Source organism: Cryptotermes secundus, unplaced genomic scaffold (assembly GCF_002891405.2).
Source record: "Cryptotermes secundus unplaced genomic scaffold, Csec_1.0 scaffold395, whole genome shotgun sequence".
Classification (NCBI taxonomy): domain Eukaryota; kingdom Metazoa; phylum Arthropoda; class Insecta; order Blattodea; family Kalotermitidae; genus Cryptotermes; species Cryptotermes secundus.
In genome coordinates, this window is record NW_019742967.1 from 21,690 (window position 1) to 38,456 (window position 16,767).

The 16,767-nt window shown below is 39.0% G+C and overlaps 2 protein-coding genes across 3 annotated transcripts in view; one reads left to right on the forward strand and one right to left on the reverse strand.

The window, feature by feature from the left end:
• Positions 1–12,863, forward strand: LOC111873507. The gene is made up of 9 exons (XM_023868279.2): positions 1–197; positions 2,843–2,956; positions 4,587–4,694; positions 5,325–5,473; positions 6,461–6,622; positions 7,584–7,690; positions 8,642–8,753; positions 9,352–9,479; positions 10,298–12,863. The coding sequence occupies exons 1-9, from the start codon at positions 39–41 to the stop codon at positions 10,516–10,518; spliced, it is 1,260 nt and encodes a 419-aa protein (XP_023724047.1). The 5' UTR covers positions 1–38; the 3' UTR covers positions 10,519–12,863.
• The window catches only part of LOC111873508 (protein lifeguard 1), a 19,800-nt gene continuing 15,854 nt past the window's right edge, over positions 12,822–16,767 (reverse strand). For both annotated transcript variants that reach the window (XM_023868280.2, XM_023868281.2), the window contains exon 5: positions 12,822–16,409. In XM_023868280.2, coding sequence (XP_023724048.1) covers positions 16,050–16,409 — 360 coding nt within the window. In that variant the 3' untranslated portion in view covers positions 12,822–16,049. The remainder of the gene's footprint in view (positions 16,410–16,767) is intronic.

Consider the following 16,767-nt stretch of genomic DNA (forward strand, 5'->3'; position numbering starts at 1 on the left):
TGCCCGGCAGTCAGTATCCAGTTTCATGAGCACGCAGAATGTTGCTTTGGGGGTCAGTGTGTGTGATTCTCATCACCTCAATCATCATATTCTGCAGACAGAAGGACCCGCCCCCTATTAATGGGGTTTATAAACAACCCGGAAAATGGTACCCTCTGAAATACGTGGCATTCCTCATCATTCTGCAGCTGAGACGGGTAAGCCATTCTACTGAGTATATTACGTAGTTCGTATCTGCACTGTAACAGGCAGGGAGCGAGGATATCAACTAGGGTATGGGCTAGAAAAGCAAATAAACTCCGTGGCCTGTAGTCCTCAAGCGAACTATACCGACTGAGCGACCGCCGCTGGTCGACTAAGTTAGTGCCAACTTTAGCGGATAGAGGGTGTCGCGTGGTTAGCGCAACGGATCCCCACTGCCGAGGGTAGGGGCTAGACGTTCTAGAATCCCAAATTCGGTTCCCGGTAGAAGCTCGAGCTTTTTATTTTTGCCGTTCAGACTGGATGTGGGACCCGCCCAACCCCCTCTCCAGTGGGCACCGGGGCTGTTTCCCCGGCGAAGAGGTGTGGTGTGAAGCTAACCACTCCCCTCCGTCTAGTGTTCAGGTCAGAAATATGTGGAGCTATACCTCCCATACTATATGTCTTCATGGCGTGGTGTTTAATTAAACACAGGGACAAATTTTCTTTTGTCATAGAAAGTAAATTTAAGTCTGAGCTCCGGCAGGGAGGGTGCCAAGCCGAGGAACTGCCCCCCCCCCAAAAGTTTTAGAAAATATCTAAGTATATATGAAATATTAATGCCACAAATTATAGTTTTTAAAAATGATTCTTTCCTATCCTATTCAGTAAAAATAGTTGTAAACTGCTTAATACGTAGGTTTGGATGCCGCCCTTAAGATAGTAGCTGCCCCTCTTGGAAAGAAAATCTGCCGGCGCCTATGAGGGTGACGTAGCGTTGTCCCTGTGTTTGATTAATTTCTTTTGTGGGTTACCATGCGACGCCCTCGGTATCTCTGCTGTATGCAGTAGGGAGGTAGGTTAACCGATATATTGGCAAGTACTGGGAAGGAAACGGCCGTCACCTAATTGAGATATTATCCGTAAATTTGGCTGGTGTGGGGGGGGGCTGAAGAAACCCATAAAATTCTTGGTCAGGATAGGCTTTGTACTGACTGAGATTCGAAACAGCATCTCTCGAACACATGTCTAGAGCGTTGCCGCTTGAATCAACTGTTCAGTTCTAATCGTAGCAACTGCCTTGGCATTTGCCTGGAGGGACTGAGTGAAACCACGAAAATCCTTAGTCAAGATTCCCAGTGTCCCGGTTTAGCTCCGTACTTAACCCCAGTACTATGTTGAGGAGTCGAATGGGGGAGATGAGGAATGCATATAGGATATTTATGGGGGAGGCCAGAAGGAAAGAGACCACTGGAAAGACCAAGATGTAGGAGGGTGAACAATATTAAAATGCATCTTAGAGAGATAGGATGGGATGGTATGGATTGGATTGATGTGGCTCAGGATAGGGACCATTGGAGGGCCCCTGTGAACACGGCAATGAACCTTCGGGTTCCATAAAATGTTGGGAAATTCTTGAGTAGCTGCAGAATTTGCGGCTCCTCAAGAAGGGTTCAGCTCCATGAGTAAGTAAGGAAGTAAGTACTACGTAGAGGTCAGTGCTCAACTTCACCCCCGTGGGGAAGGACCCCCTGTTCTAGTTGGATAGACTGCAAAGCTGGCCTGAATACTGTCTGTTTTGCAGTTTATGAACTGCGAAAAATGCGGACGAAAACGGTCGTGGTCAAATGAGTTTATCATTCCGGTGTGTACCCAGTAAACTGACTGGCATTGAACTAGATGACAAGGGTTCGATTCCCGTAAGAGGCAAGTGTTTCTTTCTTCATCGGGCCCAAACTGGCTGTGGAGGACACCCTCCCCTAGTCAGTGGATACCGTGTGTAAAGAGGCCAGGACGAAATTGACCACTCACCTCCATCTAGTATCGAAGTTAAGAATATGTGGAGCTATAGTCCTATTATCCCATACGTCTTTATGGCGTGATCTTTTGGCACATGGATCACTCAATCATATTAACTGTGTTATAATTACTGGATTTTTAAAAAGTTGTCCCAGCGAGTATTAAAGACAGGTGTTGAATTCGCATTTCAAACTTGTTATTGAGCAGAATTAGAAATAATTCATACAACGCATTACGTATCTTAGATATTTACTCACTTCCTCCTTCTAAAATTGTCGTCTGCGGGCTACTGTAATCATAATGCAAAATAAATTTGTGGCTGGTAAGACACAATCTTATAAAAACCGCCATTTCGCTGACTTACATATAACATTCCAGCAGATGGCAGTAGCAGCTAATATATCTCTATCGAATAAGAATTCCTTCGAGATCTCGTTCTGAAGCACAGAATACTTGGCACGTAGGGTTAATACTTCGCCACGATTTAATCAATGCTTCGTAATAACGTGGTTAAATTTTTCAATATTTGACAATTCCTCCTAACTTAATGTACAATTATATCTAATCTGTAACTATGATGGAATTCAGAGAAGGCTTGCTACCAGTTAGTTCGGATTCTTTGTGTCTTCCCGTCTGCTGTAAAAAAAAAGTAAAGATTAAAATATATGGAATTATTTTCTCCAAAAGAAACAGTGAATAAAGGTTTCACTATGCAACACAGGAAACTGTGGCCACAAAAGCCAGCCTCTGTATTTTACTTAGAGTGCACATTCTTGGCCCTCCCAAATAAGAGTCAGAAATATTTAATATCCTAAATGTATTTTTTCTTTATGATAAGTCTCTGTGTTTTGATATTTTCCAGTGGCAGAACAGTTATGGTATGAAATCAGCCAAGAAACAAGCTGGTTATGGTGTGCAGTCACACGCCTCACCTGCCATGATGGATATTGCACAGCCTCTTTCTTCAGATGCTAAGGTTCACTTGTCATAATCTTCACTCAAATATTATTTGACATGCTTAACCGCTTGACATATTAACAACGGACTGTCATGTTCCAGCTCTCTGTGGTATATCTCATTAACTTTTCATGCATAAAGTTTGTCATCCCATATACGAGTAAATGTAAAGTCACACTCTTACTTCATACACAAATGATAACCCTGATTTATGTCCCAGTAACATGACAGCCCAGCTTGTTGCTTTGTGAGCACGAATGTAATACTTATTTTGAGCGTGTCTGAAGCACGCAAACGAGAAACAAAAATTTCAAGCAGATTTTAAGGGCGATGGTGTACAACATTTGGGATTACTGGGTTCAGAGCTTTTGGAGGTTGTTCATTGTTCAGTATTAACACAGTGTTGCTCCAGTGATTGAGGTTAGCACTTACTAAGAGATCTGACAGAGAAGGTGTCTCTCACCACCTCATCTGAGATCCAGTTGCCATCATGTTGTGATCTTTCGAATACTAGACGATAGAGTCCGGGGTCTGGTCAAGTGGAATTTGTGGTGGACAAAGTGGCGCTGGAGCACGTTTTCTCCAAGTACTTCGGTTTCCCCTGCCAATATTCATTACACCAATTGCTCCACAATCACCCTCACCTATCATCTGGGGCTGGTACAATAGGCCAGAAGTGGCCGCAGTACAAGGGACTTAGTCCCACCCCACTAGCATTAAAATGTCACTGTTTTAGTTGCATGTTTCATTGTCACTCCATTATGAGGCTGTCTTCCATCAGAAAAAATTATCAGAATTGCCATGTGTGTACCATACATAATTAAAATATCAGATTATGTATGTATGTTGGTCATAGGATTACAAGAACAGCCCTATTGTTACATAATTTAAGAGGACAAATCAAAAACATTTTCCTTCTTATCATTTTTTATATTAAATTAATGCTGGTAAAATTAATTCAAAATTACAAAACATCAATTTCCTTCTGACATGCACTCACATGCATTTTCTTTATTTTTTCAATATAAACTATTTTATTGTGTTTCAAAGGAGATCCAAAGGTTCTTAATGCTTTTACGATTTTATTCTTGTCCTAATCTTCATCGCCAGTACTTATATCCAAATAGCTTTAATCCTATTATTTATGAGACTTGCCATAAGGAGTGCACATGCAAGCACAGCCCAGTCAGTACAGTCACTAGGCTATGGGCTGGAAGATCAGGAAATTGGAGTCCAATTCCCAGCAGAGGTAAGGGACATTTTTCTTCTGCACAATATCCAAACTGACTTTGAGGTCCACTAAGCCTTGCATCCATTGGGGAATGGAGCCTATTTCACCAGGGATTAAATCAGTAAATCAGCTGGAGCAAGAGCCTGACCACTCACATGCACCTATTGCTGATGTTATTGAGTCCGCTCCCTATGTGATTTCATGGTGTGTACAGGGACAGCTTTAAATTTACCATCATACATGTAACTGACATCACATTGAATCATCTTAAATTGAAACATATTAATCTAAACACTTCCTTCCTTTCAGGATTGGTAATTACAAATTTTCTTCCTAAGAACTGGAAATCTCTCTATGATACGCAGGATGTGAATAGTCTCCATCTGTTACTTGTACTAAGGGCTTGATTTCATTACAGGCATTTGATGCTGTGTTCTTTATTGCTGCTAACAAAGATGGCTACTACTTCGCAGCGGGGACAGAGCGGAGGCATCATGGCGTCATTAATGGTCTTTGCTATATTGCTGTATGTCTTATGACTGGGCACAAAGAATTTAACAATTTGAAGCCTGAAATTCATCTAAATAATATTTAAGGATTCAGTTCCTGCCTCACAGGGGCACGACTGTTACTGTGATAATACTTTGGAATGTTAACATGCGTCATAAGAGTGACACATTGTGTTTAATACCTATTTTGAAATTTATCAATTGCAGATGCATTATGATGTTTTGATTTGAGCCAAGAAAACTATGTCAACTTCATAGTCGCAGTGGCAATTCAAAGTGGTATTATTTAATGTGATATCCCATTACATAGCTCAGTTGCTTTTGTATGGCCTCTCACACGGAGAGTCTGGATGGAGCCCAGACAACTTCATGTGAGATTCATAGTGAATGAAGTGTCACCAGAGCAGGTTTATCTCTGAGATTCTTTAGTTTCCCCCTGCTAATCATTTCATCATCACTCAATACCCATCTATCACCGCCCCCTGACCGCGCAGCTCATTGTCACATCCTAGGTCTTTAAGTTAGAGGGTTCATCTCTGATCCATCACTTGCCTGGTTACAGAATCATTGATTTAAGTATACACATTGAATTTGGTCGAAGAAAAATTTCAGTTTTGAACTGCTTGAAATGAATGTGTTCTGTAAAGGTACCAGGCAAAGGTTTGCTGTGCAGCTCCAAACTGCCTGATACGGTTCTCTTCGGAGCAAAAGATGAAGAGTTTGGTGCAGAGGGCCTGGCCTTGAAACTTGAGAGACCAATGAGGAAGTGGAAACTAACTTATAAAGGAAAAATGTGGTGAGTTATCCTTGAATATAATTATATCTGGGACACATTTAACCCTCTACAGGACACCAGTACCTATGTATACCAACTGCTTTGGCATTAAAAGATATGCCACTTTGTCCAGACAGTGTATCTGTAGTACCTGTTTGGTTCTATGAGCAAACAGTTGCTGTTTCTTTAAAATTTATTAACTGACTGATTTTTGTAATGGGAGTGTGGTGAGTGCTTTTATGGGCTATGACACAGGGCAGTCATATATGTAGTTACCAACGTTTCAAAGGAACTTTCTGAACCTTTCTTCAGGGTTTTCAACACCTACATGCTTACATGCTGTCACAACCCAGAAGAGCAAAATTTAAAGAGGGAATCATTTTACAACACTGTCAGCAGCTACATTATATAGCACCAAATGTTAAGATGACAGATAAATCCTGCATTGACCTACCACAACCCGCAGATGACGAAGATTAAAGCCATCACCATTCCTCTACAGGGCCTGTCAGAGTACCATCAGTGGATGCCTTCTCTACTCAAGACACCTACTTAGAACAAATTTACTTAATACTCTATATTATCGAGCGTAGATTGTAAATATGCTTTTAATTAAATAAAAAGAAAACTGGAAAAGATTTGAAGGGAAGTGATGATTGCCTAGATGAGATCACTATCCTAGAATTTTCTGGAGGGACTGAGAAAAAACATGCAAAATGTCAGTGAGAATAGCCAGTGCCTTAGACAAGAATTGAACTGAGTGCCTCCCCACTGTCAGTCTGGATTGTATCACTACACCAACCTACTCAGTGAAGGAAAAATTTCTTGACTAGAGAAGCGACTATTAGCTTCTAAAGAATGATCATGATCCACAAATTTGCATAATTAATAAACATTCCACATTATCCTTTCTGCTGGAATTCTCTGAATATGCACTACATCAGCAAACTCTTGTCTCATTCATAACTGTTGTGTGTGTGTGTGTGTGTGCTGATTTTATTCCTGCGGGTTGCAGTCTGACCCTTCACAAGTGTTTGATGTGAATTTGGAAGGAGACTGGAGCTCAGACCTGCCACATTTCAACTACGACACTGACATGAATCCCACAACTGTTGCAAGGGTCATTGCTACAGAAACATGGACAAGGGAGTATTTCAAATCCTTAGAGAAGTAAGTGTAACGCTTTATAATGGAAAGTGTATAAATTACTGTCTGCTTTGAAGCCAAAGATGCAGTAAAATACATGCTATAATTTTATACAAAATTAATGTTATGTGTACATCTGTAAATCTTTCAGAAAGCAAATTTAATTCAATGCAATCTACTATAATGAGAAGATTTTTCTGTTAATATTTCCTTTATTTCTTAGGAGACATCAGAAATGGAGTTTAGAAACAGCAGGTTATGTACTAGTTTCTCGGTGCTGAGTTCAATCCCCGTTTACTTTATGAGATGGAAAAAGTGGCACTGGAGCAAATTTTCTTTTCCTGAATTCTTTCAGATTTTCCCTGCTAATCATTATTCTACCATTGCTTCACGCCCATCTATCACTGTCCCCTGAAAAATGCAATAGCCCTGATCAGGCAGCACATTATCATATCCTCATTCTTTAAGTTTGGGGTTTCACCTTTGACCTGGCACTTGGCTGGTTATCAAGTGAAGGAGTTAATTTTAAATATGCTTCTGTATGCTGCCAAACCTACTTGCATACTGGTTACAAGGTGAGGAACTTATGTTTCATACATACATTCTGATTAGTTTAGAAACAGTGTGGAGTGTATTTGAATCAGTAGAACAGGAAGTGCCAGCAGAATGGAGAAAATCTGTAAGGAGCAGCTTTAATATTTGTCCTCCTCACGAAATATTATTATGATTACCATGTTAAGGAGAATTAGATGGACAGGACATGTAGTATGAATAGAAGAGATGAGAAAAGAATACACAATGTTAGTTACAGAACCTGATGGGAGAAGGAAAAATTTGGGGGCCAAATCATAAATGGGAGGATAATATTAGATTTGAAGAAACAGGATGTGAGACTATGAACTGGATTCAGTTGGCTCAGGATAGGGGAAAGTAGTGGGATCTTGGGAATTTTCTGAGTGTGACTGATTATATTCTTCCTTTACAGAGCTCACCAAACTCATTTTGAACAAATGGGATACTTGAGTGCAACAATTGAAATTGATGGTGAAAATCATATTGTAAAGATGCCATCATTTCGTGACCATAGCTATGGTAAGAGAATTATTAATTTTTTAAGTATTATCTTAAATGTTATGTCCAGCAAACTCAGGTAAGTAGTTTATTTATTTATTTGTTTGTTAAAAGAACCGAGATACATCTGCAACATTACAATTATCATCTTCAGTGGTCAAATGTTCACTCTCCAAATAATGTTAGTCAAATCACTATGCTCTGCGAATATGCAGGCAACTGAGGTGTGTCAACATTCCTCATTTGGCAAACATGATAGCTTGGATTATCATCTTCTGCCTCCTTTGTAATCAAACACTATCCACTGTGACATTTGGCCAGAGCCTCTCTGCTATGAATTACCATAGTCATGTGAGGAACAGCAACATGAAAAATACTGTAAAATTTGAGGTTTGCACAGTGGTGTTTATGAAGAGTACTATCTTCTGGGATATAGCGCCATGTAGTCCATAAGTAAGTACTTGTAAAAGTAGAGCTATCCCTGTAACAGGCCGTGAAGGCCCATAGGGTTGTGAGATGTTGTGGCTCCATTATCTAAACAATCGGCAAAAAGATGGCGGTAAGGTTATCAGCCTTACGTGCCGGCCGTGCTTTAATCCCCAGGAAAATTATTTAATTAATTCCTGGTACTCATTTCTGTTAGAGGCTGAGTCGACCCCAGGGCCATAGTGCGGCTGGAAGGAGTAGGTCAATTGCAAAAAATCCCATGACCTCATCAGGACTTGAACCCGCGACCTCCCAGCTTGTAGCATAGTGTCCCTGCCATGTAGGCCATTTATAATTAAACCAGTGTCTCAGGGCAACATATCACCTCCATGTTCAGGCTGTGCTTGCTGCCCACTTTCACGCTGGTTTCTTGCTTGGCATATTATGGAGACGATGTTCATCTGAAACATCGGTTGAATACATTGCATTATATCTCAGAAGATGGGACTCTTTATGAAAAATATTAATAATTATCACAATGTACAGGAGAGAGGAGGGACTGGGATCTAATGCATCGATATGCATTTCACATGATCTTCCTGGAGGATGGGACAAAAGCGACCGTTGGAGTGATCTGTCAGCCTTGTACTTGCTCCAGGTCAGTTCCTCCATTGATATTCTTCTCACTATATAACTTAGTTACGTCCTCATTTACATGGTTCTATCACTGCTTTACAGACTTTCACGTTTTCTACCTTAGCATCAGCATTATTCCTATTAAGCCTGAAGAAAGAGAGAATGTTTGATCAAGAGAAAGAGATTTTTCTTTTCAGGCTTTGATGGTTCTCAGGCAATGCCTGCTCATCCTTCTGGTAGAAGGTAAAGCTCTAGGAAGTGAAAAGGGTAAAGTGTTATGATGTGGACTTCGTTATGAGCAGGGGAGACAAGTTGAGCCAGGGCTGTGTATGATTGAAAATAATTTTGATATTAATGTTGAAAAGGCATCATTTGAGCGAAATTTGTATTTAATATTAGATAAAAACTCAGTTCCTACCTTACAGACAACATACATCTCCATAACAAAGACCAATATTATATGAAAACAACTATTGTTTATCATTAGAATAATACAAAATACATAAATACACTGTGTGGGAAAAATACATAGTAATTTACTGTTAAAACAGGTGGTAAATACAATAACCACTGTGGCTTGAGAGGTTAATCAGAAAATAATGTAAAGTCATTGTACACAGGCTAGAGGCTGGTTATGTGTATACTCCAGAGGGTGCACTGTATCCACTAGAGTGGTGTGACTTCAAGCTTCATGAAAATGGGGAAAATGGCAGACCTCCAGTGGACCACAGCTTTAGCTTCAAAGCAGGTATGAGAAAATTCGATTCCAAAATATTCACAGCTCAGGGCAGACTTATCAACAGGTGGGTGTTCTTTGAATGAGGTGCATATAGTTTCTGTAGATGTGGAAAGGATTTCAGTGAAATACAATATAATAATGTAATTTAATTTTGGTTTGCATTCCTCTAATATAACTCCTGCTTTTCATTATGTTTTAATTCACGTTTTATTAGTTTTGTAAAGAAAGGTCATATAATACAAAGAATTCGGCATCATCATCCTGTCAGTGCTATGCTCACCGAGACCTTTTACACAAAATATAACAGAGAATCCTTCCATCACTTCAGGGATCTTCTGAAACTTTCTCTTCCTTTTGATTGATATTTGTAGATAATTTCTGGAATCCTGTGAGAGCTGATCCTATTACTATATTCTGATTTCATTACACCCCACCATCCTATTTCTTTAGGACCCATTTTAATATTATCCACCATCTTTGCCTAGATCTTCCAAGCCCTTTCTTGAAATTCTCTTACCAAAACTTGACACTTTTTTTTTTCTCCCAGGCGTGCTACATGTCCTACCCATCTCATCCTCCTTGATTTAATGATCTTAATAACATTTGGTGGGGAAAACAAATGGTGAAGCTCTTCAATGTGCAATTATCTCCAGAATGTTCTAAAACATAATGGACAGAGGGCTGTTAATTTAAATGCATCGAGACGAATTCACATGGCACAACTGTGGATCAAGTACAGTTTGAATACTTCCAAAAATATATTTTGATTTTTGTTTTGTAAGAACTGAGACTTAATCTTTATACAAGAAAATTCTGTCTGTCTGTAGGTCCGACAGAGTACACTGTTCAGGTGTGTGTGGAGTATGAAGCCACTCATTATGTTGGATGGAAATGGGAAGCACGCATGGTGGAACGCTTCGTTCGATATGTTGTGAATGGCATCCCCGGACGTGGAGTGTCTGAATTTCATTATCACAACAAGGGAGGCAGGCCTTCATCTATTGCTAAAAATGATCCTTATTGGTTCAGGAAACTTAACTTCAAATAGTTTATTCAACTAAAGACTTAAAGAGGCTTTGTCTAATGTGCATGTTATGTCATTTCCTAGATATCTGGAATGAGATATGTGCTCTAGCACACTGTCACAATTTTAGACTGACTACAGATGGAGTTTGGATTGGTAATCAGATTTCTTTTAACATTTACAGAACATAAGTACAAATAACTACAACAGATTCACTGAGTTACACTCTCCAAGATCTCTGTAACCACAGCAAACATAAAAGTCTTCTCAGTCTTCCTTAGCCATTGCTCGGTAGCGGCTTCCAATAGCAGATGTTCCCCTTGTTCTGGGTTCCCAAACTGCCCGTCCTCAGCTACAGCAATTCTCAACTGGCTGACTCAGTTACCAACTGCTCTACACTACTCAACTCACTCTAACTAGATGTCCTGCTTAGACGAGTAACATTTTGGTATGGACCGCACAGTAAACACTGTCCCTTGTTGCTCGCATCTATATACCACAATATTATAACAAATATTTATTTTAATTCTAATCAGAATTATGCCTTTGGATGTCATAACTTTTGTTTTCTTGGGTGAAAGAGAGGAACACAGTTGACATTTTATAAAGCAGCAGCACTACCAACTTTGACTTATGGCAGTGAATTTTCAGAAATTAAGCAGGAAACAGAAACAGAATACAACCGATAAGAGATGCGACTGTTAAAAGCAGCTAAAGGCTGCACTATGTTGAATCATATTAGGAATGAACTGAAAATACAATTGGTACAGAATAAAATAGATGAAGACAGACAACACTGGGCAAACAGTCTGGATAAAATTACTGATGACAGAAACCCAAAATACATTCTACAATAGAAACCAAAACAACTCAAGAGACCAAGGGAGGCCTTGCAAAAATATGTGGAGTTGGACCAGGCTTGATTACCTATACCAGGAACTGAAGGAGATAACTTCAAAATAAAACTGACTTGACTGGTTATTTCCATCATATTTATAGTACAGTTGATGCTATTGATTTTAACATCATATATAAACTGTCAGTTCCTACAATATTACCTTTATACAGCATTCAGTATACAAAGTTTCATGACAAAACATGGGATCAATTTTAAACAAAAAGTTGAGTAAGCGTTCTTGAGTTTGTCAAATGCTGAGGGGATTTCAGGACCAAGCTACAATAAAAGTTAACCTCTGTCTTTTATTCCAGATGCTGACACTAATATTTCTGACAATAAATACGTAACTTTTATTGAATTTTGCAGCAACCATTATTCTATCAAGATATTATCTCAGATATAAACATAAAAGAAGAAACAGAACTAAGAATAAGTACTACTGTTAACAGAATAAACACAACTAGGAATTAACGTTTCTGTTAACAGTTTCAATTCTACAAGGAACAAATATTATTTAAAAGGATATGCTTCTTCAAATTTATTACCTATAATAACACCAAAAAGGAAATTGGGAGGTGCTCAGTTTCAATTACGTCTCTCTATGCCCTCCTGGAAAATTCTTGGATAGTACCTCAATTAGGCCATGACCACAACCTTCCAAATCCTTCTGAATTCATCATTCATCCTACCATTCAACAGTGTACTGTTTACATACTGATAGTACTATACAATACACCACACATTTACTTTATCTTCCTCCCTGCTACTGTGCCCCAAGTATCGGTCCTTGTTTCTGTTTTCTCACTTAGTCTGCCCTTAAAAATACCTTTTAATGGGCAAATTTCCTTACTATTTCTCCTGATCATTTTGCCCATAAAAATGACCCTTTAGAGGGCTAAATATTCTTTATATTTCCCTTAATCCTATTAGTTCCCTCTCTCCCCTGCATGTACCATTTCTTTTTTCCACACTCAACTTATTCTTACACTGTGAAGATGGTGCCAAGACACCTCCCAACACTGGTTAACATATAACAGACTACACATGCCAGACAACATTAAACTAAGATCTCATAAAGTCATTTTTTCTTTCACCTGTTTATTTTCCTGTTTTAATAACATACAGGAACGGTCACTATGCCATATATATGTATATGCTTAACCTGTCTCAGCACTAATACCTAGAGGACATTCAGATATTTCTTAAAACATGCAAAGTAAAACAACTTCAACTGGCAATGCAGACACAGACATTCAACTTAGCAGAAATCAACAGATTCAAGCCTGAAAACATTGAGCACTGAACAGATAAGGGATTCACATGCCTTTCATTCAAGATGACCAGAACTTGCTTTGCATCTTAATGAGATAACAAATATCTGTGTACAAGACGCAGATACACCTACTTGTAATGAATTTGAAAGTCTATACTGCCCAACAGATATTGTCTTGATCTTTCTGAAGACTATAAAGAAGTAAAAATCTCCTTTCTGTGGGGGGGGTTTGAGGAAAAAATTAAATATCCAGCACACCTGTATATACACAACCTTTGGTTTAGCAATTACTGAAAACAATGTGTTTTATGACTGTTCTTGGTATGATGTAGAATTATGTTAAACTCTGTGTAATCTTACATTATTACACTTAATTACACACATATATATATATATATATATATATACACACAGTCAACAGCAAAAGAAAAACACAAGTTCATATAGAGAACTGTAAGAATTACTAATGTAGTGAAATTTTTTTATGAACTTAATAAAAAGGTCTGTGTTTTGTGATTTGGTACCCAAAGCCACTCTGATGGCAGTACAAAATAAGCAATTCTCAACAGCCATCTGATGGCTATAATTAGTAGCAATCCAATTAAATAACATATAAGCTACTTGATTCATTATTTACTTACCCATTTTTATATTAACCCTTCCTGTGATATATCTTTTCAACTAATTTATAATAATAATAAATGTTTTGAATGGTGTGTTGATTTACGTCTGTAACATGAAAAGGGTTAACAAATGGGACATCTTTAAAGTTCAGGTCACAACTTCAATCTCATCTTGAATTTTTTCTTACCATATATGATACAGGTGAAAAGACAGTACAATATCAATATATACAAACACAATTAATACTCTGAACTAAACATTATTACTCACACACACATGGCAACTTTCATAATAACAAAAGACTAAGTTAGGAAGTTTTATTATTCATCTCTTAAGAATGATCTGCACCCATCACAAAACAATTCTGGGGGCTGTCTTTTATTCAAGTTATATCACTATGCAGAACAAAATCTTAATGTACAACACACAATGAATAACTCAAAATACTGCTTCACCTTGCATTCTATGCTCAATATATTACATACACATAAATTTAGGAAACTCTGACTCTTAATTACATTTGGTAACTAACATGCATTATTTTAAGAACTACAAAAGGGGAACAGCCATGCGAGCACAAGCAGTCATTCTGATGGAGATTCACATGTTACAATATGTTCATTAAAGAGGAATTATAACAGAACTCCGATTTAAATCTGTGGGGCCTAACACCAAGTACAGCTCACTGTAGCACAAACATTGTTGTGAAAAAGTCTTCAGTTTCAAATCAAATCTGATGATGTAAAAAGTATCTTGTGCAGGTGACAGTCTCAATAAAAGTACAGGTGCTATCAGGAACTACGCGTATTATAATAAGAATGCCAACAGCCCTGTACCAGCTGCTGACAAGTTCTGTGAGTAGCATTATGTTTGGAAATGAAGGCTTCAAGGGATTAACATTCCTCAATTCAAACAATTCCCTCATACAAGGCTTGGTTCCAACAATTCCTTAGTCAATAATTTTGGTTGTGGTTTTCCTAAATACAGTGAACAAATCAACTGTCCCGAAAGGAAATCTCAAAAGGGGGAATTACTGTGGATCACCAAACTGTCTCACACAGCATACGAGTCTTCTTCAGTGCAATGAGCGCCTTATCAAAGAATTTCCACTTAGTTCACTGTAAACAGAACTACAGTTGGGTCAGGAAAAGAATTAACACAGCTTCTGCCCTGCCTTCCCCACTGCCTGCAACTGTCACTATATTTCGGCCAGGTCTGTTACAAAATTCCACATTGACATATCATTTTATTTTATTAATACATTAATTATAATATTGACTATAAATTTATTATATTGTCACATGTTGGGTATGCAGCATGAAAAATTCACATAGCCTTCGGATTCAACGATTATTTATTGAACTCATTCATCCACATTTACTCAGAGTCAGGAATACAATTACTCTCACTTGCAGTGTCACAACTGCTGCCTCTACTTCAATGCTTCTACTGCGGGTGCGACACCTCAACTCTCCTTGGCCGTGGCTGGATCTCAACTGTCGGCAGATGCATTCAACCACCTTATATAGACCTTATGCAGACCGGATACCAGACACCATCTCACACAGTTCAGTTTTCTGTTGTCATGCAACAAACCCTCTGTTGTCCATCTCCGGGGAAATGCGTTGTTTTTTCGGCATTCTCTATGCCACGGCCCACTGTTATTGCGTTACCATGGAAGTACTTACTCCAAACACATTACAATATCTTACTGAAGTCTATCACAATAACAATTCCAAGAAGGAATAATACTGAAGTAAATGGTTTCATACTCCGGATGCAGGGGGGTACACCTGAGTCAGTGGTGAGGAGGCTTGCTGTGTTGGGACAGTGAGCATGTGTGAGTGTTCCTTTTGTATTTATAGAAGAGAGAGAAAGAAAGTGCCCATACTTATATATTGATGACCTGTAAAATACCTCTCCCACGCCTCCCCTATTCCTATGCCTTTTACAGTTTTCTGTAAACGGGTCGCACAGGCCAGCCTACTCATTACCAAGTGAACTTGTTCCTGCAAAATGAGTCGGATGACAATTTTAGTGGGCATGCCATCACTACTATGAAACAAAAAAAAGTCAGCATGTTGTAACAGTGTGTAATAACCCAATAAAGCACCAGCAGGTGCCAACATGCATCTCCCCCCCCCCCTGTATGTTCATTCTTTGTCTGATACAAGTGCAGGAACCACACGGCAGAGCAGTGAAGTAACGTCTCCCCCTTCCATGAAATCCAAATCAAGAATCTACAGTTAAATCTTAAATATTAGCATTGGTTATACTGTAAATTGTAAATTGTAAACATTCTTGCAGCAACTGAAACACCATGTGTGACGCCAGATCATGAAGTTTCCGTGTTGGTCCAATCAGAAACAATCTGCACTTCTTTTATAGACCAAGCTAAATAAATCATGATATATTATTCAGTGGATCTTAAGCATACAGAGTTACACAGACAAACTATGGAACTTCAGTGACATTAAACATTCAACTACAAAAACAATTCAACTAAATGAGCAAGACAATTCTACACGTTTTTGAAATATTTTGAACATAATTACTATCATAACATACTACACCTAACTCATTGCAACATCCCTTGTTACTAAAGTTAGGTTGAAATTCAGAATATTGAAATGCCATGGATTTTATGAAAGACAACAGGCAAATCTCCCACAAAATCTCCTGTTTTGACATGACTGTAATATAATGCGCTACAATGCCAAGTTAGCTAGAAGTGCAAAACGACGAAGTCGGAAAAACATACTAATCTCGGGATGCTCCGATGATGGTAAGTATATACAGGAAAATGTTGACAATGTCTAGATAGAGGTTGAGAGCAGCGAAAATGTATTCTTCTGGTGAGATGGAATACTTGTGCTTCCCACCCATCATGAGTTGTGTATCATATATCAGATACAGCGAGAATAGCAGTGCACCGCATGAAGCATAGATCAGGGTCATTGTCTTTCCAGGGATGAAGATTGCCACAATACCAAAGATAACCAGAATGATAAGGGCAACGAACAGAGCGCCGCCCATGACTGTGAAGTCCCACTTCGTCTGGAATGCAAACATGGTCAGACCGAAACAAACTGCGGCACACAGACCAACAGCCATCAGGACCTGCAACAGTATACAAGATTAACTTCTCACATGTTGCATCACACTCAACAGATTAACCAGTCTGTCACTTGCTCTATCTAAATGTACAAACTGGGATAAAAAAAGTAAAGGTATCCCTGTGTGGAGGTCCACAGGGTTGTGAGATGTTGAGGTTCCCACATTTTCTAGACAATTGGCTCATAGATGGCAGCAAGGTTGTCAGCCCCACGCGCCAGCCGCGCTTTACCCCCAAGAATATTCCTGGTACTCATTTCTGTTTATGGCTGAGTCGACCCCAGGACCATAGTGTGGCTGGAAGGATTAGGTCAATTGGAAAAATCCACCTCATCGGGATTCGATCCCACGACCTTCCGGCTTG

What these genes read in the sequence shown, in the direction of transcription:
- LOC111873507 (XM_023868279.2), top strand. Translation starts at nt 39, where the DNA reads ATGTTGCTTTGGGGGTCAGTGTGTGTGATTCTCATCACCTCAATCATC. An exon ending in ATGGTCTTTGCTATATTGCT is followed by an intron (nt 4,695 to 5,324) that starts GTATGTCTTATG and finishes TGTTCTGTAAAG; the next exon opens with GTACCAGGCAAAGGTTTGCT. An exon ending in TATTTCAAATCCTTAGAGAA is followed by an intron (nt 6,623 to 7,583) that starts GTAAGTGTAACG and finishes CTTCCTTTACAG; the next exon opens with AGCTCACCAAACTCATTTTG.